Here is a 26,012-nt window from a genome sequence, read left to right on the forward strand (position 1 = left end):
CTGTTTCCACACTGTAGGGAATCTAATCTAATCTGTGCCAATATGTGAGTTCAAAAATGACTAGTATCTTCCTCTCCAACAAATGCAGAGAGCTTCGGGTCACCTGAGCCACCTCAGGAGATGCTGACCACCAGGGTGCAAACCAATATCTTACAAGGCAGGAGGCAATAACAGTGCCAAAACCTGCCATTTAAAATCCGCCCGCTCACCTCAAACCTTTAGCGAAACAAAAAAATCCAGCAACCGGAAAAACAATCCAAGTTTGCGCTCAAGTTTCGGGCCGTCCCTGACCGCCTCCAAAGTTCCCTGCCTGATTCCAGACCCAGTGGTGACCCAGCTCTCTGATGAAGGGTCTAGGCCCGAAACGTCAGCTTTTGTGCTCCTGAGATGCTGCTTGGCCTGCTGTGTTCATCCAGCCTCACATTTTATTACCAGTGGTGACATGCCCCGCCCCATCGTCAGACCCCGCCCTTTATCGGACCACGCCCCACGGTCAGACCCCGCCCCATCATCGGGCCCCTCCCCACTATCGAACATCGCCCCGTCCCCAGACACCGCCTCATCGACGTGCCCCGCCCCATCGTCAAATCCCGCCCCGTCCGCAGGTTCCGCCCATCCTGGGGCCCCGCCCCACGGTCGGAAGCAGACTGACGGTCAGGCCCCGCCCCGCCTCCAGGCCCCGCCCATTCACCGCTACCGCTGAGCTCCGGCGTTTCGCGCCTTTCTCGTTGGCCACCTAAGCGCTGGGCGAAGGACCTCAGCGAGCTCCCCCGGTTTGATTGGCCCCTTTGAATCCAAATGGCGGCGCGGATTGGCTACGGGTTTGAATCAGGGAGGGAGCGGTTGGAGGGGGAAGAGCGAGCGAGTGGCGTTCAAACTGCGGCGGGAGCGGGCACGGCAACGGGTAGTGTTGGTCTCTCTGTGTCAGCCCAGCGCTGCTCGGCCTGTTACAGCAGCCCCTTCGTCATCGCCGCCGCGCTGCTTGCAGGTTGGCCCCGGCGGCAGGTGGGGACCAGGAATAAAAACCGCCTCCCGGGCGATGGGAGATCCCCTCCCATCGCCCGGCTCGAGGGGTACGTCGGGGGTGGCAAACCTCAGGCCCGGGCTGAATCTGGGCCTCCTGGACGTGCCCGAGGTGGTAGTGGTTGGAAGGGTGGTCGTCAGACTAACTTCTGAAGGCTACACGTGAACCTATTTTTTTAAACTCACGGCTGTAGCACCTGCTGTAATTGTTAGTGTCGATGTTTATTCCTGTTTTTGTAGAGTTGACCAACAATCTGCTTTGGTTAGATGAGGCTGAGGGGGTTTAAGAGCGGTTTCTATTATAAGAGTAGCGAGATCATTAACCGCGGACAAAATTTGAAATAATTGGTTTAGAGGTGAAGTAAGTAACTTTTCGCATCCAAAGGGGTCGTAATACCTGAACGAATTGTGCCTTTAACATACTTGTGTATTTGTGGTGCTATTAACTACAGAATTACGGACCAAGAATTGGAAAAATCATCACCATTCCAGTACTGAAGAAGGGTCCTATCGCATTTGAAATATTTATTTCTCCAAAGATAGTGCCAGACCCACTGAATCTCACCAGCGCTTTGTTTTTATTTAACAATCTGTACGCTCACAGTACTTTTGATAGTTAAAAATGGGACTGGGCTTGAGGACTCATAACTGTCAAAGATGTAGCGATTGAGATGTACAGCATGATCTTCATTCTTAATACATTCATGGGATGAGGGTGTTGCTGGCTTGGCAGCACTATTGCCTATCCGTAATTGCCCAGAGGCAGTTCAGAGTCTAACATATTGCTGAGTCTAGAGCCGCATGTAGGCCAGACCAGGTAAGGAAGGTAGTTTCCTTCCCTAAAGGACATTAGTGAACCAGGTGGGTATTTCCTGACAATTGACAATGGATTCACAGTTGTCATTAGAGTTTTAATTCCAGATATTTTATTGAATTCAAATTCCCCCATCTGCTGTGGTGGGATTCTGGTCCCCAGAATGTTGTGTGGTCTCTGGATTAACAATCCAGCAATAATACAACCACGTCATTGCCATCCCCCTTTTGTCCAACTCGTCCATGCCGAACAGTTATCCTAAACTAATCTAGTCCCATTTGCCACTACTTGGCCTGTATGCCTCTAAACCTTTCCTGTTCATAGACCCATCCAAATGCCTTTTAAATGTTGTAATTTTTCCAAGCTTCCACTTCCTATGGCAGCTCATTCTGTTACATATTGTGTGAAAAAGTTGTCTGTTGGGTCCCTTTTAAATCTTTCCTCTCTCTCCTTAAACATAATTGACTAAATTGTTTCTTCTGTGCTGTAAAAGCATACAAAAGCAAGGGAATTATGGTGAACCTTTGTAAAACTGATTTGACCTCAACAAATACTTTCCATACTGTACCACATGAGCCTAAATTGCATGGATAGGGTGAAACTGTTCCTGATCTTGGAAGAATCACTGATTTAAGGACATGAAGTGACATGAAGCGCAATCTTTCTCATCTGCAAGTGGTTAGAATCTAGAATGCAGTGCCTGAGAATGTTATGAAGGCAGTCTCAGTTATAGATTTTAGAAGAGTTTTTTTTCTCTGAAGAGAAATCGTGAAAAGTGGTCTGGTGAGACTAGCTGTTTTGGGCACCTGCCATGAACATACTGCATGACTATCTATTTCCACCCAACCTGTGTTATCACTATTCTGAAATTATCTGCTTCTATCAATGAATGTCATGGCCAGAAAGGCTGTTGGACCGTGGGTCTGGAAAATCTGGTTATTTCATGCTGTAGGTGGTTGCCTCGTGACCTCCTCTGGAAAGTGTGGGCTTTGGCATGTTTTAGTTATGATGTCCAATCATGCTCGTTGGCCAGTACCATAGTGGTTCAATTGTGAAGAATATTAATTATTCTTCTCACTTAATTGGATGCTTTAGAGTCGCCAAGACTGTCAATCTGGAGAAATTCTGATACCAGCCCCCCTCTTTATATGCTGTATTGCTGACATTAGGTCAGTTTTACTGCTTGTAATTTTCTTCATCTAAAGTCAAGGTACGGAAGAAATTTGTAACATATGGGCTTATCTGAATTTCAACAGACCATCTGTCCATTACACTGGTCAAAGCTGCAAGGATCAACCTGTATCAAAGTTATTCCTAGAAGATTTAACCTGGGTCTTTTGCCTGTTAATACGGGTAAGTTTTCTGATATTTTAAATTTTAACCTCTTGATCCTTTGTAAGTTCTTCACCTGTTGTTTAACATTATGAACTTTCCAAGTTTTCTTCAAAATTTACAGGCAACTATCACAATGACAATGAGGTAGAGCTTTCTTGGGGGAACCAAAATGCATAACAACACACATCCAAGTCAAACATATCTATCTTCCCCTCTGTCACAATTATCACCAGATTGTTGCATTGTCCAATTTATATTTTGATAATAACTTGTCAGAAGATCTACAGGCAGATTCAAGGATAACTGATCAAGGGCATTAAAACCAATTGTTAGTATCCAGCCAAAGGAAGGGAGAAGAAGTTAAGAATGAACTGCAGTGATTCCTTGGCATACTGCAAAAACTGATTCCCTTTACTGCAGGGAGTAAATTATACGGTGTAATCAAAAGTAGTGCAGTTTGGCTACATAGAAACCGACTGACTATGGTTCAAGTAATAAATACTAAATGCTCTCCAGGTGAGAGCTACTTGGCAGGTCATTTTAAGAGAATGAATGTGAGATAGGAATAGGGTTAAGAGAATCATCAGCTCCCACAGGAAAGTTAACAGGAGGGAACAGGTCTAAAATTGTTGAATCCTGAGGGCAGACCTGTCAGTATGATTGTTCCCTCTGGCACACTGGTTCACAGTATGTGGAATTTTTTTAAAGGGAAGGAAAATTTGTTTGGTCATAGCATGATGCTGGGTGATGTGGGAAAAGGTGAAGGATGATCTGAGTGCAGTAAAAGATATGAAGTCTGGGTGGGGTAAAAGATTGTAAAAGTGTAGACTGATAGGAATTCTTGGTTAAGAAATCAAGACCTCTTGGTTCATAGCTTGTATTTTTGCAGTATCTCTAATAAAATGTATAAGGTGCTGCCTGGGTATAATAGAATATGTAAGGAGATGACTAACAGCTTATTCAAGGATGCTGGTTTAAAACTTAAAGGAAGAAAGGGGCGTAGAGGTTTCAACAGGAAATTCTGCCACTAAGTGCAGGAAGCAGAGGGCATGGCTGCTTTTAAATCTCAATTGTTGTAGCACAGGATGAGGCACACAGTTGGTCCATCTTGTTGGCACTGGCACTTGAACAGTTTAGTCAGTTCTGTGCTCCTGACTTCTTGCAGGAAAGGAACAATCTAACTCCCCTTTTTGTGTTTTGATTGAAGCTGTCTCCACCACACAGTGCAGTCATACCAGAAAGATTTTTCTTTGTTTTTGCTTCTTTTGCCATTACTTTAAAATCTGTGCCCACGTTCTCAATCTGTTCATGAGTGGGGAAGTTTCTGCTTATCTAATCTCTTCCATGATTTTGAGTACCCTAGAGTCCTAGAAATGTTATAGCATGGGAAAGTGACCCTTTGGTTTATTGTGTCCCCACTGCTCATCTTGCATCTATCTTTAACTCCCTTTTCCAGCATTTGGCCAGCATTTAGATATTCATCTAAATACTTCCATGCTGTGGTGGTTCCTGTGACTTTGAGTCAGTGTAGTACAGCATGGAAACAGGCCCTTCAGCCCACTCAGCTAGTTCCAATTGCCTGCTTTTGGTCCATATCCCTCTAAACCCTTCCCACCCATATACCTATCCAAATGTTTTTTAAATGTTGCTATTGTGCCTGCCTCAAACACTTTCTCTAGCAGCCCATTCCATATACACATCACTCTCTGTGAAGAAGTTGCCCCTCCCATCCTTCTTAAATCTTTCCCCTCTCCCCTTAAACCTCTAGTTTTCAATTCCCCATCACTGGGACAAAGACGATATGCATTCATCTAATCTATGCCCCCGCATGTTTTTATGCATCTCAATAGGGTCATCCTGATCCTGTTTTGTCCCCTGTTTATTTACCATTCGACTAAGGGGGAAAGTATCTTTCTATCTATTCTATTTTTGTCCTTATAATTTTGTATACCTGAATCAAGTTTCACATTCAGCCTTGCTTGCTCTAATGAAAACAATTCCAGCCCAGTTTGTCCCGCCCGCCCGCCCGCCCGCCCGCATCACACAACCACCCCAGCTCTTCCCCTCCCCCCACTGCATCCCAAAACCAGCCCAGCCTGTCTGTGCCTCCCTAACCTGTTCTTCCTCTCACCCATCCCTTCCTCCCACCCCAAGCCGCACCTCCATTTCCTACCTACTAACCTCATCCCACCTCCTTGACCTGTCCGTCTTCTCTGGACTGACCTATCCCCTCCCTACCTCTCCACCTATACTCTCTCCACCTATCTTCTTTTCTCTCCACCTTCGGTCCGCCTCCCCCTCTCTCCCTATTTATTCCAGAACCCTCACCCATCCCCCTCTCTGATGAAGGGTCTAGGCCCGAAACATCAGCTATTGTGCTCCTGAGATGCTGCTTGGCCTGCTGTGTTCATCCAGCTTCACACTTTATTATCATGGATTCTCCAGCATCTGCAGTTCCCATTATCTCTAATTCCAACCCTAGGTAGTCTTTCTTCATAGTTGAATCACTCCAGCCCAGGCAACCACTTAGTGGATCTTCTATTCCTTCTCTCTAGTGTAATCCTGTGTGTAGTGAGCAGAATTGCAACAGTGCTCCAATTGTCGTCCAACCAGCATGTTGTATGCCTCAATCATAACCTCCTTACTGTATTCAATGTCTTGACTAATAAAAGCAAATATCCCAAATGCTGCTTTAACCACCTTACCTATGTGTCTTATTGCTTTCAAGGATCTATTGATATGCATATCAATGTCCCTCTGATACTTTGTACTTGGGTGATACGATTCAATGTGTCCTTCCTTGCTTTGTTAGACCTCCCAAAATGTTGTCATGTCAAATTTTTCGGAATTAAATTCCACTTAGCACTGTTCTGCTTGCCTCATCACCACATCTGTATCATTCTAGTTGAAAGCTTTTCTCCTTGCTATCCACTACACTACTAATTTCTATCATCTGTGAACTTGGTGAACATGTGTTCTATGTTCATGAGCCCAGATTATGTCTAGACCTGCACCACACTCTGATGTGCTACTGGGCATAGACTTGCAGTTATGTAAATAATCTTGGCCACCACCTCCTTCCTGCCACGCTACCAGTTTTGGTTTCAATTTGTCAAATTGCCCTGGCTCTTGCTGCCTTGACAGACTGCTAAGCGACACCTTGTCAAACATCTTACTGAAGCCAGTGTAGGCTATATCAACCTGCTACAGGCATCTGCACACCTCAAAAAGTTCAATCAAACTTACCAGGTGTGATTCCTCACTGACAATGCCATCCTGGTTATCCTTGATGAATCCTTGTCTCTTCAAGCAGAAATTAATTTTGTTGCTCAGAATTTTTCAAAAAGTATCCCTCTTACTGAGTGTCTGACTGATAATTCTATGGTTTATGCCTACCTATCTTGAATAATAGTACCCAACAAGCTTCAACTCTTCTTGCATCTCTCCGGTGATGACAGCATTTGAAATTTAATGCCAGGGCCCCTGTAATCTCCTCCCTTGCCTCCCACAACAGAACAACTCATCTGAGCCAGGGAATTGATCTAAATTTAAGCCTGCGAAAACTGCTAATATCACCTCCCTCTTGATCCTATTTTGTTCATGTAAATCACAGTTTTCCCCCTACATAACTTCTATACCTACCTCGTCCCTCTCCACAGTGAACACAAATACAATTTACCTGAAGTATTTAAAATCTTGCCTTACATACTCCAACTCCTGTCACAGATGGCCACTTGGTCCTCAATGAGTCCCATTTGTTTGTCGACCAAATCTATCTCTGTCAAATAATCTCTTGGGCTTCTTGTTTCTGAGGAAAACTGTCCTAATTTGGTCAATCTATCCACATAACTGAAGTTCCTCACCCTTGGAATCATTCCTGCAAATCTTTTCTAAATTATGACGCCTGAAACTGGATACAAGTGCCAAGTGAGTGTGAACTTGTGTTCATATACAAGTATTCTGTGGTCATTCTAGTGAATTTCTTTCTGCACTCCAATTTGTTCATACCCTTCCTCTAATGTAGAGCCCAGAACTATACACCATATTCTCGCTGAGGTCTAATAAGTGTCTTACACAAGTTCAACATCACCTCCACATTCTGTACAGTGTACTTTTTTTTAATAAAGAGCAGAATATTGGATATATTAACTGCTCCCCCAATCTGTCCTACCACCAAAAATGACTTAAGCACATATATGTTCCAGCCCCTCTTCTGTACCCTGTTTTAGAATTATTCTTTTAATTTTGTCTGTCTTTATTCTTCCTGACAAAATGTATCACCTCATGTTTTTCCTTATTGAACTTTGGCTACCCCTTTGCCTGTCCATTCCACCAGCCTGTCCACTTCATTTGAAGTTCTACACTTTTCTCCTAATGCTCCCAGTTTTGTCTGATCTACCAACTTTGAATTGTGCCTCTAGGATCAATGGGAACCATCTTCCTTCAGCCCCAAAACATTTATTTAAATCAATAGTGTTTGCTATTATTGGCCAGTTCTGTATCCAAGTTGCTCCCAGCACCCTACTCGTATTCCACAAGCTCTCACCTTGTTTGGAAGACTGGGCAGCACTGTATTAATGCCTTTTCAGTGTCCATGTACAATATATCAACTGTACTGTCCTCAACAACTCCACCAACTACTGGAAAACTTCTAGCAAGTTTTCAGCGACCTGACTTTCCTTTGAAATCCAAGCTAGCTTCTTTAACTCACATTTGTCTGTGATTTACTAATTTTGTTCTGAATTATTGTTTCTGGAAGCTTGCCCAGCACCAAGGTTAAACTAACCAGCTAGTAGTTACAGTAAATCACATGTTGAAGAGGGTGCTGCGTGAATGTGGTCATCAGAGGGTTGTAGAGCTGAATGAACAGCAATAAGGAATTGTGGAGGTCATTGCCTGATTTGAAAATAATTATGAAAACTTTAGTCAAGCCATCATTTAATTGGTGCAAACACAGCCAGAGAAGACTCAGGTGCAAGCTTTTGATCCATCATGTTGATACTGCTGAAAGATGTATTCCATCTAATCCCACCTTGCTGCTCTTGGTGCTTTAGCATGGGGCACCTCAAGTGTATATCCAAGTGCTTTTATTTAAACGCAATGAAAGTTTCTGCCTTTTCATTTTTAATGAGCGAATTCCAGAGACCCCCTTCCCACCACTCTGGATTGGATTTAAAAGAAAATCCAATAGATTAAAATATCTGTCCACAAGTTGTCCTCAGTTCAAGTGAAACTGGCATTTCCTACCTACACACTCATGACTTCACAATCTTATACATCCCAATTAGATCACTTCAGCCTCTTCTGCTCCAAAGCAGGGATGACAAACAGCCTGTTCAATATTTTGACGTTAAAATTTTCCAATCTGGCGAACAGCCTTATAAACCTTCCCTCCTCCCTTGATTACATTCTTCTTGTGATGTTTTAGCTGCAGTCTGTCGTGTTTTTTATTTTTTAACAGTTCTATCATGAGCTTTCTGCACATAAATAATAGCCTTCAGCCAATGAAGAAAAGTATTCCTGACCAGCTTACCTACTTTGCGTGTCCATTGATAGTTCAAGATTTCTCAGTTCTTTTACAATTCTGAATCCTCCTGCTATTGCATATTTCTGTATTGTTTGTCCTCTCTGAATGCATTACTTCACACTTCTCTGGATTAGGACCAGAAACTGAAGGAGTATGACAAGGATATTTGGCCCATTGAGTTTGCTCCACCATTTGACTGTGGCTGATATGTTTCTCAACCCCACTCTTCTGACTTCCATCCGTAACACTTGGTCCCCTTACTAATCAAGAACTTATCTGTCTGTCTTGAAGACGTGCAGTGACTTGGCCTCCACAGTCTTTTGTGGAAATGCGTTCCACAGAGTCTTCACCCTCTGGCTGAAGAAATTCTCCGCCTCCTCTCAGTTCTAACGCGTCTTACTTTCACTCTGAGGCTATTCCCTCAGGTCCCAGTGGAAACATCATCTCCGTAACCACACTATCCAGACCACTTGGCATTCTTTAGTTTCAATCAAATCTCCCCTCAAACTTCCATCAAGTATAGACCCAAAGTCCTCGAATAACAAATCCTTAATCCCCAGAATCATTCTTGTAAACCTTCTCTGGACCCCCTCCAATGCTATTGCAGGCCCTGAAACTGTTCTCTATATTCCCAATGTGGTCAGACCCGAGCCTAGTACGGCCCCAGCGTTGCATTTCTGCTCTTGTATTCTAGTCCACTTGAAATGAATGCTGATATTGCATTCGCCTCCCTAATTGTCAGCTGAACCTGCATGTTAAGCTTGAGAATCCTGAACTAGGACCTCAAAATCTCTATTTCGGATTTCCCCGGTTTGGAAAATAGTTTGTGCCTCTATTCTTCCTAGCAAAGTGTGTGGCCTCATTCTTTCCCGCGTTGTAATCTACTTGCCACTTCTTTGCCCACTCTCCTAGCTTAAGTCCTTCTGCAGCCTTCCACCGCTTCCTCAACGTTACCTGGCCCTCCACTTACTTTTGAGTCATCTGCAAATTTAGCAACAATGCCCTCGGTTCCTTGACTTATGTATGATGGAAATAGCTGTGATCTCAATACTGCCCCATGTGAACTGCAATAGTCACCAGCTGCCAACCTGAAAAAGACCCCTTTGTCCTTGCTGTCTGCCTTCTGCCAGTCAGCCAGTTCTGTGTCAGTACCTTGCCTCTGACACCTTGGGCTCTCATTGTATTTATTGGCCTCCTATGCTTTCCTTGTCAATGGCCTTGTGAAAATCCAAATACCGGTGGATCTTATCTTTTGTTACCTCCTCAAAGAACTCTAACAGATTTGATAGGCATGATTTCCCCTTGACACAGCCGTGCTGACTTGGTACTACTTTACCGTGCACTTCCAAGTACACCACCATCTTACTCTTAAAATCTTACCAATGATTCGGGTCAGGCTAACTGGCCTACAGTATCCTGTCTTCTGCCTCCCACCCTTCTTGAACAGGGGCTTTGCGTTAGCTATTTTCTAGTTCCCTTTGGTGATTCCAGAAAGATCACTGCACATGGCTTTGCAATCTCTTTCAGAACTCTGGAGTGTGATACATCTGGCCTGCACGATTTATCCACCTTCAGACCTATCAGCTTCCCCAGCACATTCTCCGTGATGGCACTCAACCTCTGCACCTGACTCTTGCAGTTTTGGTATGCCACTGGTGTCTTCCACTGTGAAGACTGATGGAAAGGATCTATTCAGTTCTTCTGTCATTTCTTTCTTACCCATTACTTCTCCAGGCTCATTTTCCAAAGGTCTAATGCCCACTCCTACGTCTCACTCTATTTCTTATTAGAATAGAAGATGATTGCAGTTTTCTTTTAACTAGATCGCCCTAATAAGTCATGCCTCCCCATCCCCCTCCCACCCCAAATGTTTTTGAAAGGCTTCCTAATCCCCTGGTTTCCCACTAATGTTGACCACATATAAATGCTGTTTCTTTTCCTTTATTGCTGCCCCTGATTTCCATTGTCAGCTTTGTGTCTTGTCCTGGGCATAATTCCCATCAGTGTCTTTCTTTACTTTGTGGGTCTTCAACTGTACCCATGTTGATTCTACACCTTTCAACTGTATACACTTGCTGTCGATTTTCATTTCATTTTGTAACGACAAGGTAACTCTGCCAGCCCTTTTTAATAGGGCGTGTATCCTTGGATATTTCATTCCCAGCCCTAATCCCCTTGCAGCCAAGTCTCTATCCAAAACATTGAACCTGCCAAGTTCAATCTGCGCTACCAACTAGCTAACTTAATTTTGTCTACTGTGTGCATTTAAGTACAGCACCATCGGTCCTCTGACTCCCCCACTTCTTGTAGTATACCCTTATCTCCTGTGCCTGAAGTTAGATCCCGGAGCAGCTCTCCCTGCCAAATTGTGCCATGCAACTGGACCTCCCCTCCAAAATATTGTTCAAATCCTACTATCGCCCTAGGTATGTGTGTCTCCAGGGCGCTGATTCAGGTAGAGCCTGCCCTATCAGAACAACTTTCCCAGCACCAGTGCCATGTTCTGTGAATTTGAACCAGTTTCTCCCACACTTTGAGCTACCCATTTACCTCATTATTCGTGTTGACACTGCTAATCATCTCTTGGCTTGGGTAGTAATGTGGATATTATTGCCTTTGTGATAGTGCTTTATAATTTACCCCTGAGCTGCTCAAATGCCCTCAGTAGAACTCTTTGCTGTTTCTATCTATGTGAGCTATGTACAACCGGATCTTCTCTTCCCATTTCAAGTTCCTCTGCTAGCCATATGAGAGAACCTGAGCCCCAGATAGCAGGCAGCCAACAAACTCTGTTTGGGACTCGATCCTGAGCACAGAACAGTCTGTTCCCATGATTATACTATTTCTGATAGCAACCACATTCCTTACATCTCCCTCTGAAATAGCTCCTTATATTATGGTGATGTGGTCGGTTTGCTCATTGCCTGTGCAGCCCCTACACTCATGCACACAGGGAGCAAGAATCTCAAATTTGTTAGATAAGCTCAAAGGCTGATGTTCTTTCAGCAGTATCTCCTGGAACTGTCTACCTGCTTTGCTCATAATCACACCCTCCTCTCCGTGTCACTGACCACTGACTAAATTCAAGGTTGTTCTCTATGGGCTGTGACTGCTTCAATGAAAGAGCATCCAGGTAACCCTTGACCACTGCGTCACAGTATTTGAAGCTCAGGCTGTAATTTGCCACTTTTCTACTCACCAGACCATCCACTGGAATCTTGCGGTCAGTCAACTTTTGTATAATCTGCAAACTTCTTATTCTTAGATTCTAAAGAATCTTAGAGTCTAAATCATTCATTAATTTATATATGCCAAACAGTGGACTCGTTACTGATCCCTGTGCAGCTCTGTTACAAACACCCTCCACTTAGAAAAACCTCTATTGAAATATAAAATCAAACCCTTAGCTGCCTGCTGCTGACTCAACTTGGGATTTGTCTTGCCCTCTGTTGACCTCTGCTTTACCCTTGTGACCAGCCTGCTGTGGCATCCTTGTCAATCCTTGCTAAAATCCATGTACATAGAACATGTAGACTCCACTTTAGGTGTATTGCCTTCATTGAGCTCTCCTTGTTACCTCCAAAAATGCAATCAACTTGATCAGATGTGATCTCCCCATAGGCTAAGGAGGGGGAGTTGGTGGCAAGGATCAAAGCAATGACTTTGTACTTGTGAGCAGAAGGAGATTTCTGCTGGTCCATTACTGGCTTTTGAGTCATGGATCTGGCAATTTTGGAAACAAGTGGAGGGGTTATTTATTCATTCGAGGGACATGGGCAATACTGGATTGCCAGCATTTATTGCTTGACCCTGGTGCCCTTAAAGGTGGTGGTGAGCTACTTCCTTGAACCACTGCAATCCATGTGTTGTAGGTGAACTGAAAATGCTGTTAAGGAGGAAATTCCAGGAATTTGACCCAGTAACACTGAAAGAGCAGCTATATCCAAGCTAAGGGAATGAATGTCAGAGAGGGAAACTTGACTTGAGAGGTAGTTATGTGGTACAGTTGGGCACAGTTAGCATACAATAACGCTTTGCTTCCTGGTGGCAAAGGAGCAGTCTGCAGATGAGAAATACAGGTCGTTTTCCTGTAATATGTTGCGTTCTTGTGTGACCTCGTGCTGGAGAAAATTGTGCTGTAGAAAATTTAAATAGCAATTTCTCTAGAATGTGATTTTCTTTAGAAAATTGCTATACCTGTACAGCAGAAAGTTCGTGTTATCCAAACAGTCATCAATTGTGTTAACAAAACACACATTATAGCAGAACTACCTGTAGGGGGTGGGGGATGGATCCTTGAGAGGACACAAGTAATGATGGGCATGCATGAATAAAATCTTACCGTCATAAATGTTTGAGGATAGAAAGTAGTCCTTTGGCCAACATGTCTGAGCTGGTCATCAAACATCAAAATGCTAATACTATTTTCCAGCACTTGACCCAAAGCATTGTAGGCTGTAATATTTAAAATGTTCATTTAATTTGTTCGTAATTCTCTTGTGGGTCCATGCCTTTACCACACTTCTCAGATAGCGAGCTCCAGATACCCATATTTTTCTGGGTGGCTTTTCTTTTCCTCTGATACGCTCTGAACGTTATGACTGTGTCCACATCTTACTGACCCCTCAACTGAAGCAGAAAGCTTCTCCCTACCTACCTTATCTATGCCCATCAGAATCTTGTAGAACTTAATTAGTTCTTTTGCTTGCTCCCACCTCAGCCATCTCTGTTCTCAGGAAAACAAAACCAGCCTCTCCAGACACACTCCATAGCTGAATCATTCCTGCTCAGGCAATATTCTCTTCTGCACCCTCTCTAGTATTGTGTGGCGATTAGAACTTGGACATAGTACTCCCAGTTGTGGCCTGACTAGTTACATGCAGCTTCATTAGAACCTCTTTGCTCTAGTATTCAAAGTTTTGATTAATAAAGGCAGTTGTCCCTTATACCAGCATAGTCACCTTTATCTTCGCTGTTCTGCTGTCTTCAAGGATCTTTAGACATACTTACAATGCCCTCAGATGATCAGTGTTTCCTAACATCCTATCATTTCACTTCTCCCCTTGCCTGTGATAGCTCACAAAATGCAACACTCACTTTTTTTTTCTGGATTAATTGTCATTTGCCACTGTTCATTCTGTCTAACCAGTTTGACTATCCTGTACTGCTGTAGCCCTCATGTCGAAACTCCCACTGCCTTTGTCTATGGTGGGTTTGGGGTCACAGAGACCAAGTAAGAATGCCAGATTTTCTATGTAAAGGGTGTTAGTTGATCACTGGATTTTACAATTTTCTATTTGCTGTGGTGCAATTTTGAATTCAGACCAGTGAATTGCTCTTTCAGAATTCTCATACCATAGCCACTGTCCTACTGTTTTGTCCTCCTATTTATGGTCAGCTTTCTTTGTGTGAGAGAGGTATCGAAATGCTGAGTCATTTTGATCCAAAAACAAACCATTTCATGTCAGAAGTAGATTCCTAGAAGAATTAGAATAATGACTGTAGAAACTATCAGCTCCGGTCCTGTTTTTCTGCAACAACATTAATTAGACTGTCAAGATCTAGTTTCCTATCAAGCCCCTTTCTCCAGACTTTCACCCCATTTGATGTATTCTGACAGGATCCCACACTGCTTTTAGTCTGTTCCCTAGTGTCTGAGTGCTGAACCAAATGTTACCAAACTTCTGCCACTCCATTTCTTCACAACACTGGGAATTTTATCATGTGTTATGTTTTAAATTATTGTTGTTCAGAAATGAAATCTCTTACAATATGCCGTTGTGTAACATGAGTATTTAGTGGTTTTGAAGATTGTTCACACTCGAAGTTTAAATATTTGCAATATTTGAAAACTCATCTGTTTTTATTCTGTGCACCACGGAAATCTGACATCTGGCGTCTCTTCACAGGCTGAATTGTAAACAACAGCATGGAGGATTATGTAAAGATTGAGAAAATTGGTGAAGGTGAGGAATTTAAGTTGGATCTCTAAGCTGACTTGCAGAGTATGTAGTAGAATGATACTTTGGCTAAAGTTGAAATGCCAACTGCTTATGATACACTTTTGTTCCCTTTGTACACCAAATGCTTTAAATGTCATTCTGTTCTGACCCTTTGTCTGCCACTTCAAATTCTAGGAGGAAAACATACAAATCGTGTAGGCCGATAATGTCGCATCAATTGATGTAAGACTTTGAATTCATTTGACACATAGTGAATATCTTGCACTCCCACTTAACCTTCAAGCTTAGCTTAATTGTGAGGGAGACCAAGTATTCAGTTTTTTTTGTTTGAGGGTGTGTTTCATAAATGGGACATTTAATGGAAAGAACATGAAGCTGGGATAGCCTTAAGCCTCATGGATAGGAGAAGGAGGTTGTAGCAGTAGCTATTGGTTTTCATGATAAACCCGTACAAAAACTGAACAGCTCATCAATTAGTGCAATAAATAGGCAAATGTTTCTGGAACATTTTCTGAATTCACCAATGAAGTTATTTGGAGTTTTTACAGTTTAGTTAACGCGGTTCTTTTTGGTCGAGGGCAGTCTGCGAAAGTCGTGAATATAGTAAGAACTTCCAGGCAAGTCACGGCAATTTCCAAAAATGTCCAAAGTTAGTGGGAAGTCACGCCATTTTATTAAAACACGTGAGACCCCCCCCCCCCCCCAAACCGAGTGGAATTCTAACCTTTTCTGATATTTCTGTGTTTGCTTCACATGTCCAGAATCCAGAGCTAGTTTTGCCCACTTGTCCAATCTCATCCCTACCGCCACTAAATGGCTGTTTTGGAAACTGTCAGAGCAACCGCAGTCATTGGGTCACTAGCCTGTCAAATGGGAATGATGTACATTCCCAGTTCCAGCTTTCTTAGCTACATTGTGTGAAGAGAATTTTTGGTGTTGTCTGTTGCGGATGCTTCTTGTGAAGGCAGGGACTTGGTAGATACTTTTTCAGAGCATGGTAAGCAAGGTAATGAACAACAGGAACCTACTAGGGCAGCAATACCTAAAACACTGCTGTGGTTGAGATCTCCTTGCTGCAATTTTAACAAGACTTGCTGGAAATTTATCCTTAACATGGGAAAAGTCACAGGTTTTCATTTTACTAAAATTGTAGGAACTTTGATTTTAAGACGTTGAACATTTTTCAGGTACTTATGGGGTAGTTTATAAAGGGCGTCACAAAACAACTCAGCAGATAGTTGCCATGAAGAAAATCCGATTGGAGAGTGAAGAGGAAGGTGTTCCCAGCACTGCAATCAGAGAGATTTCTCTTTTAAAGGAACTACAGCACCCGAATATTGTATGGTGAGTGCATGGAGTTAAATTAAGGCACACATATTTTGTTTCACTGAGTTTGCTTGAAATTAGAATAATGTTAAGACATCCAGAATAACTCATGCAGACTGCAGTAAATATTTTAATTTACTGCATTTGGTGAGAATCCACATGAGATTGAGCAGTTTGACAATTTTGCAGAGTGTAAATGAGGCAATAATTTGTAGTTAATTAGTTACCTAAGTTACTGCAGTTAATTGATTGAAAAGGTTTGTGAATCTTGGTGACTTAAGTTGCCACTTGTATTTAAAACTGTTCCAACTATGTTCTGCAATAGTCTCCTTCCCCTATCTGATTTGCTGTTCCTTGTATCAACGGGCTGTACTTGGTCAATGCTACTTGTTTAACCAGAGTTACGTTTAGAGAAGGAATACTCAGTGATTTGCTAAATTTCTCGAGGGGGACTCAATCAGCATCTGTTAAACTGAAGCAATATAGTCCAGACCAAGTAGAGACATCAGGTTTTGTTCCTTACTATAATATGGTGAATAGGTCATTTTGAATAATGGCTATTTTCTGCATAAAATGCACTATGATGATTACAATTAACATAGTTTGGGTGTGCTTTGATTTGGGAGGATCCTGATGTGGGTGATACAGAAATGTTTTATATGCTAGTGGAAGCAATAATGCCATATTATCAAATTAAATATTGGCTCCTTTTTGATGTTTTAAAATATTTTCTAATCAACCTGTCCAGAGATGTTGTTAAACCACTTTTGAGGACATGAATCTTGAGCCCAGGCTGCCTGGCTCAGAGGTGAGAAACTAACATTGCACTACAAGGGCCCAATGCTGCTGCTGTTGTATTTGTAAGAAATTAAGTGCCATTAATCATCACTCTCTCATGTTTTTCTTTTAGTGACTTGACAAAGCAAGTTTGAATGCATTAGGAGCAGAGACTCTTGAGGGCCAAGTTGATAACTAGGTCATACAGATAAATGTTGCTCACTTGACTGCTGGGATCTTAGCTGCTGGTGACTTTGGTGTAATGACAGTGAAAAACTGCTAATATTCTCAACTGCTAGTCATTCTGCTGTATTTTTGCCCAGAAAATTTGTTCCTGTGTAAATGTAAATTATTTTATGGCTCTATTCGAAGAAGAGAATAAAACCACCCAGCATTCCGTCTAGGCTCCCAAAACTAGGGAGTTTCTGAAATCTAATTTAGTGCTTCAATCAAGTCTGTGTCTTTTGCAGAGAGGAGAGAAAATGTGAAGTTGCGATGCTAATTATGTAGCCAAGCAATTAATTCAGCTTTACCCTCTTGTTTAGTCTTCAAGATGTACTAATGCAAGATGCAAGGCTCTACCTTATATTTGAATTCCTTTCAATGGATCTGAAAAAGTATTTGGATTCTTTACCTACTCGCCAGATGATGGACCAAATGCTAGTAAAGGTATCTAAAATGTTATTTAACAGATAGCCCTCATTGGCTAGGGAGATTTGTATATCATTCTAGTGTTTTTTATTTAATTTGAAGAATTGAAACTTTTTTAAATCGACAAATTAGTGTCAAACTTTTCTAGAAGTTACTGTATATTAAGCAAAACGCATTTATATCGTGATGATTCTAGAAAGCATCATAATAATAGGGCATTACTTCGAAAGAATAGAAGAGAATAAGGAGGATTGAGACATTTCTGGAAGTTATGGGTTAAATTGCAATGCATTTCGAATTAGAAATTTTCATTGCCCTCTGCCTTCTCAACTTGTTGGTTTTCCTAATTCTCTGTTACAATGACAATTCAGGATTTGCTTGCTGTTCTTGCACTAACCTGTAATATCGCCTCGAACCTGACTGAAAATTGTATTGGCGTGGATACTGCCAAACTTTCTGATGTTGCACCTTTACACACGTTCTAATGTTATCAACTGTTCGATTCTGTCTGTTAACTCCAGTTCTGTGATAGTTTGCTGTTCCTTGTATTGATGGGTGGTACTTGGTCATTGCTGCTTGCTTAATTAGAATAACATTCAGGGAAGGAATAGTCATACCGTGACTTGCTAAATTTCTCTAGAGGGGTGCTGAATCAGCAGTTATTAAATTGCCACATGTCCAGACCAAGTAAAGACGTTAACCTTCATTCCTTAAAGGACATTAATGAGTCTAGAGAGTTCATTCACAAGGTTTATAGTTCCATGATTACTTTTGCGTAATAACTTTAATATTTTTGAATTTTTAATATTTACTTATCGACTGCCAAAAAGGAGCTTGAGTTCTTTATTCTTAGTCTGGCTTTTGGATTTCTTGTCTAGTAAAGTAGTAGTTTGACTACTGTAATGGTTTTGTTCTGAAGTTTTGCTGTATTGATTCAATGCTGAGGTCTGTGCTTTACAATGGTTTAAATGAAGAGAGGCTTTTCTCTTTATTTCTCAAATACCGTTTATTTGTGTAGATACGAGCTGATAATTTGTCACCACCTGTAGTTTTTCTATCCACTTCTTTGGCTTAGCACTTCCATTTAAACGCAAGTTAGCTATATCTTTTCCATTGCAGTATGGTTAATTCTAAACAGCTTTTGTTTTCAGGACTGAACACTTTTCTACTCAGTGTAAATGTTCTAAAACTCCAGATTGATGGGGGTTCACGTTGAAACTTAAACAATGAGAGGCCTAGATAAAGTGGAAATGAAAACCTAGGACACTCGGCCTGACCTGAAACTGAAGGGACAATCCTTCAGGACTTAAATGACAAATTTTTCAGCCAGAGGGTAGTGAATCTGTGGAACTCATTGTTGCAGAAGGCTGTGGAGGCCAAGTCTTTCTTTCTATTTAAGACAAAGAGAGTGAGGGAGATCATTGATCCTTGATTGGTAAGGGGATTGCAGGTTCTGGGGGGAAGCCAGCACACTTAAGAAACAAAGCCATTATGATCAAATGGTGGAGTAGACTTGATATGCTGAATGGCCTAATTCTGCTCCTGTATCGTATGGCCCCCCAGTGCTTCTGTTTCTTGTAATCTGCCAATAGAAACAATGACCTGAGAATTGTTAGTTGCCATGACTTGCCATGTCTGCCACCTCCATTGAAATGCCAAACGCACTTTCTGGGGAAGCAGTGCTTTATCTGCGCTTCCCACAATTTAGTCTCCTGCATTTGCTTCTCACAATGTGCTCTCTTCTACATTGGGGAAATGAAGCATAGACTGGGTGAACACTTTGCAGACCACCTACATTCTTTCTGTAGAAAGAGACTGAGAGCTTCTGGTTGCTTGTTGTTTCACCACACCACCTTGTTCCCTGGTGCATATCTGTCTGAGGTTTGCTGCAGTCCTCCAATGAAGCTCAGTGGAAGTTGGAAGAGCAGCACCTCACTTTCTGCTTGGGAACCCTACCGCCTTTTGAACTCTATCAGTTTCAAGGCTTAAAGCGCCTTCTCCCATGTCCTTGTTCCAAACCCCACATTTTAGGCCTTGTTATCACATGATATGGATTACACACAACCCATTGTTAGCCACTAATAGTACCTACTGGCAGCCATTCATTCTCTTAGGCTGCCCGTCATCACCTCCTTTCTGTCCTAGTGTTCTGTCTCTGGGCTGTATCTCCACCTATCATTTACTCCTTACCCCACCCCTTCACTCTGTCTTCTGCATAAAAGCATTTTCCTAGCTACTGTTGGTTCTAAGGAAGGGCCACCAGACCTAAAACACAAACTCTGATTTCTCTCCTGAGATGCTGCCAGACCTACTGAGCTTTTCCAGCAATTTGTTTTTACTTAAGTAAGCAACAATAGTCTGTTTGACTGAAATGTTAGGCATCCTTCACCTCTAGCAATGCACTATAGTTTGTTTCCTTTGTCAACTTTCCATGTATTATTTACCAGACGTCTTGAGCTCCAAATGTCATTTGTCCATGTTTGTCTTTGCATGAATGCTATGTTTTTAATTAATTCATCTGTCTTGCTTAAACTTATTCTTTCCTCGGATCTCAATTGCCAAGTCAGCACACTTGTACAGTCTTGAGGCTCAGCTACCGCATCCTCCTTACTTATCTCTTTTTTTCCCCCAAGTATTATCCTGGATGACGGTGTGTGTTTGTTTTTCAAATGGATGTAAAGCATTTTTAAAATTGTAAATTTCTGCACCCTCACAACTAATGTATTGGCTCCAAAGTTTGGTTTATTTAAAAAAAAGCATTGATTGATGTAGAGATAATAGGTTAATGTTTTCTAATGTGTTAAAGATTAACTTTCATACTGCCCTCAACAGCACCTCTATTTTCCCTGAGCCCTTCCCATCAACTTTTAGTTTCAGCTTGTTTAGGGTGAGTGCATATGTCTTCCTTTTTGCATGTTAACATTCAAGCTATTGGCTGTGTTCCTCCCTAGCCAGTTACTGTGCTACACGATCAGTTTTTAAGTAAAACCGTAGTAGTCTTGTTTTGAACAAATCTTCTCCCAGGCGCACATGACCTATGACGATTGATGTGTTTTTCATTTTCAGAGTTACCTGTACCAGATCACACAAGGGATTGCATTCTGTCACTCAAGGAGAGTTTTGCACAGAGACTTGAAGCCTCAGAATTTGCTGATTGACAGTAAAGGTGTAATTAAGTTGGCTGACTTTGGACTGGCTCGTGCCTTTGGTGTCCCTGTCAGAGTTTATACTCATGAGGTACATGTCCAGTTGCACAGTTTCTTTGTTCCAAGATATGAATAAATGCAGTTTTAAGGGAAATGCAGTATACTGTTAGACTTGTTTTAATATTTGCTTCGCACCTGTTTCAAGATTGGCAACTTTAAGTTTCAATAGAACATTCACTTTATTAGAATTCCTCTAACTGGGCTGTCTGCCTTTTGGTACCATTTGTAAGTCTGAGCTCTGAATCTTTCCCTGATCTTTGATATTCTTTGTTTACTCTTCACAAATGAAGGCGCAGCTATTTGCAAACCAGTGTTTTACAGATGGCATAATCTTTCGTGTAACTTTAAAATGGGAGTATGTTGAACTCCAAATTTACGTTCATAGATGAGAATTGGAATCTGAAATGCTAGGGAGCCACATTCTCTAATAAGTTTAAAAACAAAAAAATTGGAAAAGATGAATAAAATTAAATGCTTCAGGTTGATGACCATTTACCAGAGCTCATACTTGGAGATGTAAAAGTTTTAAGTGGAAGAGGGCTAGGCAAAAGCAAACAGGAAGGCCAGTGATAAGGTAGAAGGCAGAAGAGATTATGTAAGAAACCAGTAATAGTATAGGGGGGGGGAAAGCTGCTTTGACCCTATGCAGATGAAAAAAGCTTTTGTCCCTGTACGTCTTCCTCTCTCGTGAGATATCAATAATAGAAAATGTTCATGTTGAGACCAAAGGACTGGGCCGTGCCTTGTCAAAAATAAACTCGAGGAACAGCATACCATCTTTCAGTGAGGCACTTCACAATTTTCAGGACTCTGTATTGAGATCATTTATTTTGGGTCAGAACCATTGTTCCTTGATGGCAGCTGTTGGTGTCTGATCTTTCCTTTCGATATCTAGGTACTTTGTTTTACTTTATCCCAGTACCATCTCGCATTGCCTTCGGCTTTTTTTCTGTTCCTAATAAATGAAGGAGGAATTCAGAGCCAGTCTTTACTTGGAATGGATTTATTCTAGAACATACATTACAGTTCAAAAACAAGTCTCCTGGCTCCACTCTTATTCCCTTCTGGATATATTCTTCCCTTGACATATTTAACAGGTATCAATAGTTGGAGATTTAGTCTGTCCTGCTATCCACCAGATGCAAAGATCTTTCCTTCCCTGCGTATGAAACTATTATGTTTGCAGTTCTGATTCAGGATTATGAACCAGAAATGTTCACACTTTTTTTTTCCCTCACTTGACAGATGCTGCCTAACCTGAATATTTTCAACGTTTCTGTTAAGATTTCTAGCATTGCGGTACTTTGCCATTGCTGGCATTTTTGTCTTTCCCAAGTAATGGTTTAAGGACATGTTAACAGTCATCTGTGTGTGCTGGTGATAACCCTGTAGAAAATACCCATGTAAAGATGTTTGTTTTCGTGTTCCATTTTGACACACTTCCAATTTTAAAAGTATTGTCAGGAAATATTGTCATTGGTGCTGAATATTTTGTGAAGTGCAATACTTTGACTCGGGTCTCCAGTAAATAATGAGGGTTTTACAAGCCAGTGGATAATTGCATGTGCGACTTTGCTTTTCAAGGTTGTGACACTGTGGTACAGGGCACCTGAAGTACTACTTGGTTCTGCCCGTTACTCCACACCAGTGGATATCTGGAGTATTGGCACAATATTTGCTGAAATGGCCACTAAGCGACCTCTCTTCCATGGAGACTCTGAGATTGATCAACTGTTCAGAATTTTCAGGTACAGCAAAACAAAAGCACAGCCTCCATAATGAGATGTAAGAAGATTTCTGCTTCTGCCCTTCCCTCTGATCTCTAGACTTGGTTATCCATGTTTTCCAAAGTTAGTACGAGGTGGAAATGCCCCTTTCTATAATCGGGTGGGGGGAAAACTGACAACATTGCAGCAGTTAGTTATACAGCATAGAAACAGGCTGTTGGGTCCATATCCCTCGAAACAACGTGAGTATGCTGTGTTTTTCTGTGTTTAGTCTATGGAAGTGGGAAGTTATTATTTCACAATGCCTAAATCGTCAATGCCAAATAGTATTGTTCCAGAGTGAATCAATGTACCAACTTGATTCCACATTCCAGAAGGAACCTCCTTTGAATCAACATCTACATTTTAGATTCCTGTTTCGTAATCCATGTTTGAAGTGGTTATGAACCAATTCTGAGGGATTCTCCAAAGTGAGAAGAGGATTTGCTTGTATTTTCTTGCTTTCTAAGATGCTGGGTAATCCATTATATTGTTTCATGTAGCTCTCTGTCGCTGAGTTAATTCACATTTTAACTTTGATATCTGAAGAGTAGTAAGTGAAAATTTAATTTACCTTGTGCATCAGTTTTAGTGGTGGGATAACAAGGAGTTTAGATCCTCAAGTATCAGCAAGTTGATCAAAGAATCTGTAGTTTGTGGGTTTTGAGGTGACTAGCTTATGCCATTTGAATCATTGAAAGCCTATATTGAAAGGATTTGTCAGGTGGGTCTGTAAACCAGCTCCCAACTTCAGCTACTTCTGTGACCCTGCCTCTACATTGGCAGTGAATATAAAGTCAAAGTAGCTTATGTCTTTTTAAAACCTTCCTGGGAGGTCAATCCTCGAGCCACTTTAATCCCATTCAACCAACTTGTGGACAGAAGAGCAATGGAACGAGTATCTTTTGGCGTTTTTGTTGGTGTTGTTGCTACTTCAATGTGGCAATTACTTTGAAATGATGCCAGACTTCTGGGATTATCCCAGTTCGAAGTATTGAAGGGTCATGTTGTTGGACCTTAAGGCAATATTGAAGTATTTAGAACATAGAACAGTAAAGCACAGTACAGGCCCTTTGGCCCACGTTGTACTGAACTTTTACCCTAAACCTAAGGCCTGTCTAACCTCCGCCTCCTTATACTATCATCCATATGCCTATCTAGTAGCTGCTTAAATGCCCTGAATGAGGCCAACTCCACTACCCTCTCCGGCAATGCATTCCAGCCCCTACTACTCTGAGTAAAGAACCTACCTCTGACATTTCCCCGGCATCTACCTCCACTCACTATAAAACTATGCCCCCACGTAAAAGCTACCTCCACCCGAGGAAAAAGTCTTTTGCTGTCCACACTATCTATGCCTCTGATCATTTTGTACCCTTCTACCAAGTCACCTCTCATCCTTTGTCATTCTGAAGAGAAAAGCCCTAGCGCTCTCAACCTTCCCTCCATTCTAGGCAACATCCTGGTAAATCTCTCTGCACCTTTTCCAACGCTTCCACGTCTTTCCTGTAATGAGGTGACCAGAACTGGACGTAATACTCCAGATGTGGCTGAACCAGGCTTTTGTATAGCTGGACCATAACTTCACGGCTCTTGAACTCAATCTTTCTATTAATGAAAGCTAACGCACCATGTGCCGCCTTAACAACTCTATCCACCTGGGTGGCAGCTCTCAGAGAACTGTGAACATGAACTGCAAAGATCCCTCTGCTTCTCCAAACTGCCAAGAATCTTTTCATTAACCCTGTATTCTGCCTTCAAGTTTGTCCTTCCAAAATGAATCACCTCTCGCTTTTCAGGGCTAAATTCCATTTGCCACTTCTCAGCCCAGCTCTGCATCCTATCAATGTCCTTCTGTAACCTCGAACAGCCTTCTGCACTGTCCACAACCTGACCCACCTTTGTATCATCTGCGAACTTGCTCATGCACCCTTCCACTCCTTCATCCAAATCGTTTACACAAATCTCAAGTAGAAGAGGACCCAGAATAGATCCATGTGGTACACCACTCATAACTGAGCACCATGTTGCATATTTTCCATCCACTACCACCCTTTGGATTCAGAATTGGCTAACCCTTAGAAGACAATCTGCCACATTTCTCCCTATCCCATGCCTCCTTACCTTCTGCATGAGCCTATCATGGGAACCTTATCAAACACCTTACATAAATTCATGTATACCACATTCACTGCTCTACCTTCATCCACATGTTTGGTCACATCTTCAAAGAATTCATGAAGTTTTGTGAGGCATGATCTTCCCCTCACAAATCCATGCTGATTGTCACGAATCAAACTGTGCTTTTCCAAGTGCTCTCAAATCCGGTTTCTGAGCCCTTTCCAATAATTTGTCCACCACTGATGTAAGATTTTACTACTATAATTTTAAAACTTGTCTTGCTTGCCTCATAGGACTCTGGGTACACCGAATAATGAAATCTGGCCTGAGGTCGAGGCTTTGCCAGATTACAAGAACACCTTTCCCAAGTGGAAACCAGGCAGCTTGTCACAAGTGAAAAACATTGATGCAAATGGCCTTGACCTTCTCGCAGTAAGTGGATTTTACAAATACGTTCCCTGCTTACTTCCACTATTTGTGATTCGGAAGTGTGAATTCATTCTACATAACTGTCCCACTAGCTAGAACTTTAAATTCCCTGCCATAACTATGTTTGAGCTATGCTTATTTGCAGCCCTTTATTTATATGCTCTCTGGTGATGTTATCAGATTTTAACAGTTCACTGCTACCATCAGACGATTGGCACTAATTTGCAGTACATTTTCTACATTGGCAAGACAGCTTTCGTCACACTGGCTTCTGCTAACTGGCTGTAATCTTTGTTCATGCTCCAATTATTTGGAGATTTGAAGCCAATTTGTGTTGTGATGAGTAAGACTATGTCATGGCAGTAAAAGCAATTGAGAAGAAAGTTTGTGCTGATGTAAACCTCATCAAGTATGAAATGGTACTATTTGAAAGCAAGTGCATTGTGTTTAGGAATACCACCCGAACTTGACTGGAGTTGTTCTAAAGTGCAGTGCACTTGTGAAATTCAGAATTAACTATAAATAAAACAAGACAAACTCTTGTTTCATTGCACCTTTTGACTTGTAAGAATTTACTTGTTAGAAAATTTGAGTTTACAATAGTTTTAGGCTAAATTTGCATGTACCTGTTCGATTCTGTAACCAAGATGGTTTGCTATGCTTACTGAGAGAAGTATCACCCGTGTAAATGGAGTGTTTGTCTTTTACTAGAAAACCTTGATTTATGATCCTGCCAGAAGAATATCAGCAAAGGAAGCTTTGCGTCACCCGTATTTTGACGACTTGGATAAGTCTAGTCTCCCTGCCAATATCCAGAGGAATTAATAGCTGTTGAAAGGTGTCACCCTGTTTGGCAGTGAAATTGGCAGTGGGCCTTTGCCACATGCACCAGGACCACTTTTCTCTACCAGCTTTTTTTTAAAAAAATTGAGCTCCAACTGTTTCTGTATTAAACCTCTAGATTTGTCTGTTCATATCTATGTATTTCTTTCTAACTGTACTATTGTGGCACAATACTGAGTGATTTTGTACCTGTATAACTTGTAAATATAAATAAAGGCATAATGTACACCA

At 41.7% G+C, this 26,012-nt stretch overlaps 1 protein-coding gene across 5 annotated transcripts; it reads left to right on the plus strand.

Moving 5' to 3' along the window:
• The first annotated feature begins 748 nt into the window (after positions 1-748).
• On the plus strand, positions 749-26,012 carry cdk1 (cyclin dependent kinase 1). Of its 5 annotated transcripts, none has more exons than XM_048551393.2 (9): positions 749-773; positions 3,094-3,190; positions 14,609-14,665; positions 15,850-16,006; positions 17,311-17,434; positions 20,483-20,653; positions 22,207-22,370; positions 24,803-24,941; positions 25,650-26,012. In XM_048551393.2, exons 3-9 carry the CDS (start codon positions 14,629-14,631, stop codon positions 25,761-25,763), a joined length of 906 nt encoding a protein of 301 aa, XP_048407350.1. In that variant the 5' UTR covers positions 749-773; positions 3,094-3,190; positions 14,609-14,628; the 3' UTR covers positions 25,764-26,012. The 5 variants fall into 5 exon arrangements, with proteins under 5 accessions (XP_048407350.1, XP_048407346.1, XP_048407347.1 ...); XM_048551389.2 differs by lacking the exon at positions 749-773 and adding an exon at positions 853-988; XM_048551390.2 differs by lacking the exon at positions 749-773 and adding an exon at positions 856-1,005.

Source organism: Stegostoma tigrinum, chromosome 20 (genome assembly GCF_030684315.1).
Source record: "Stegostoma tigrinum isolate sSteTig4 chromosome 20, sSteTig4.hap1, whole genome shotgun sequence".
Taxonomy (NCBI): Eukaryota; Metazoa; Chordata; class Chondrichthyes; order Orectolobiformes; family Stegostomatidae; genus Stegostoma; species Stegostoma tigrinum.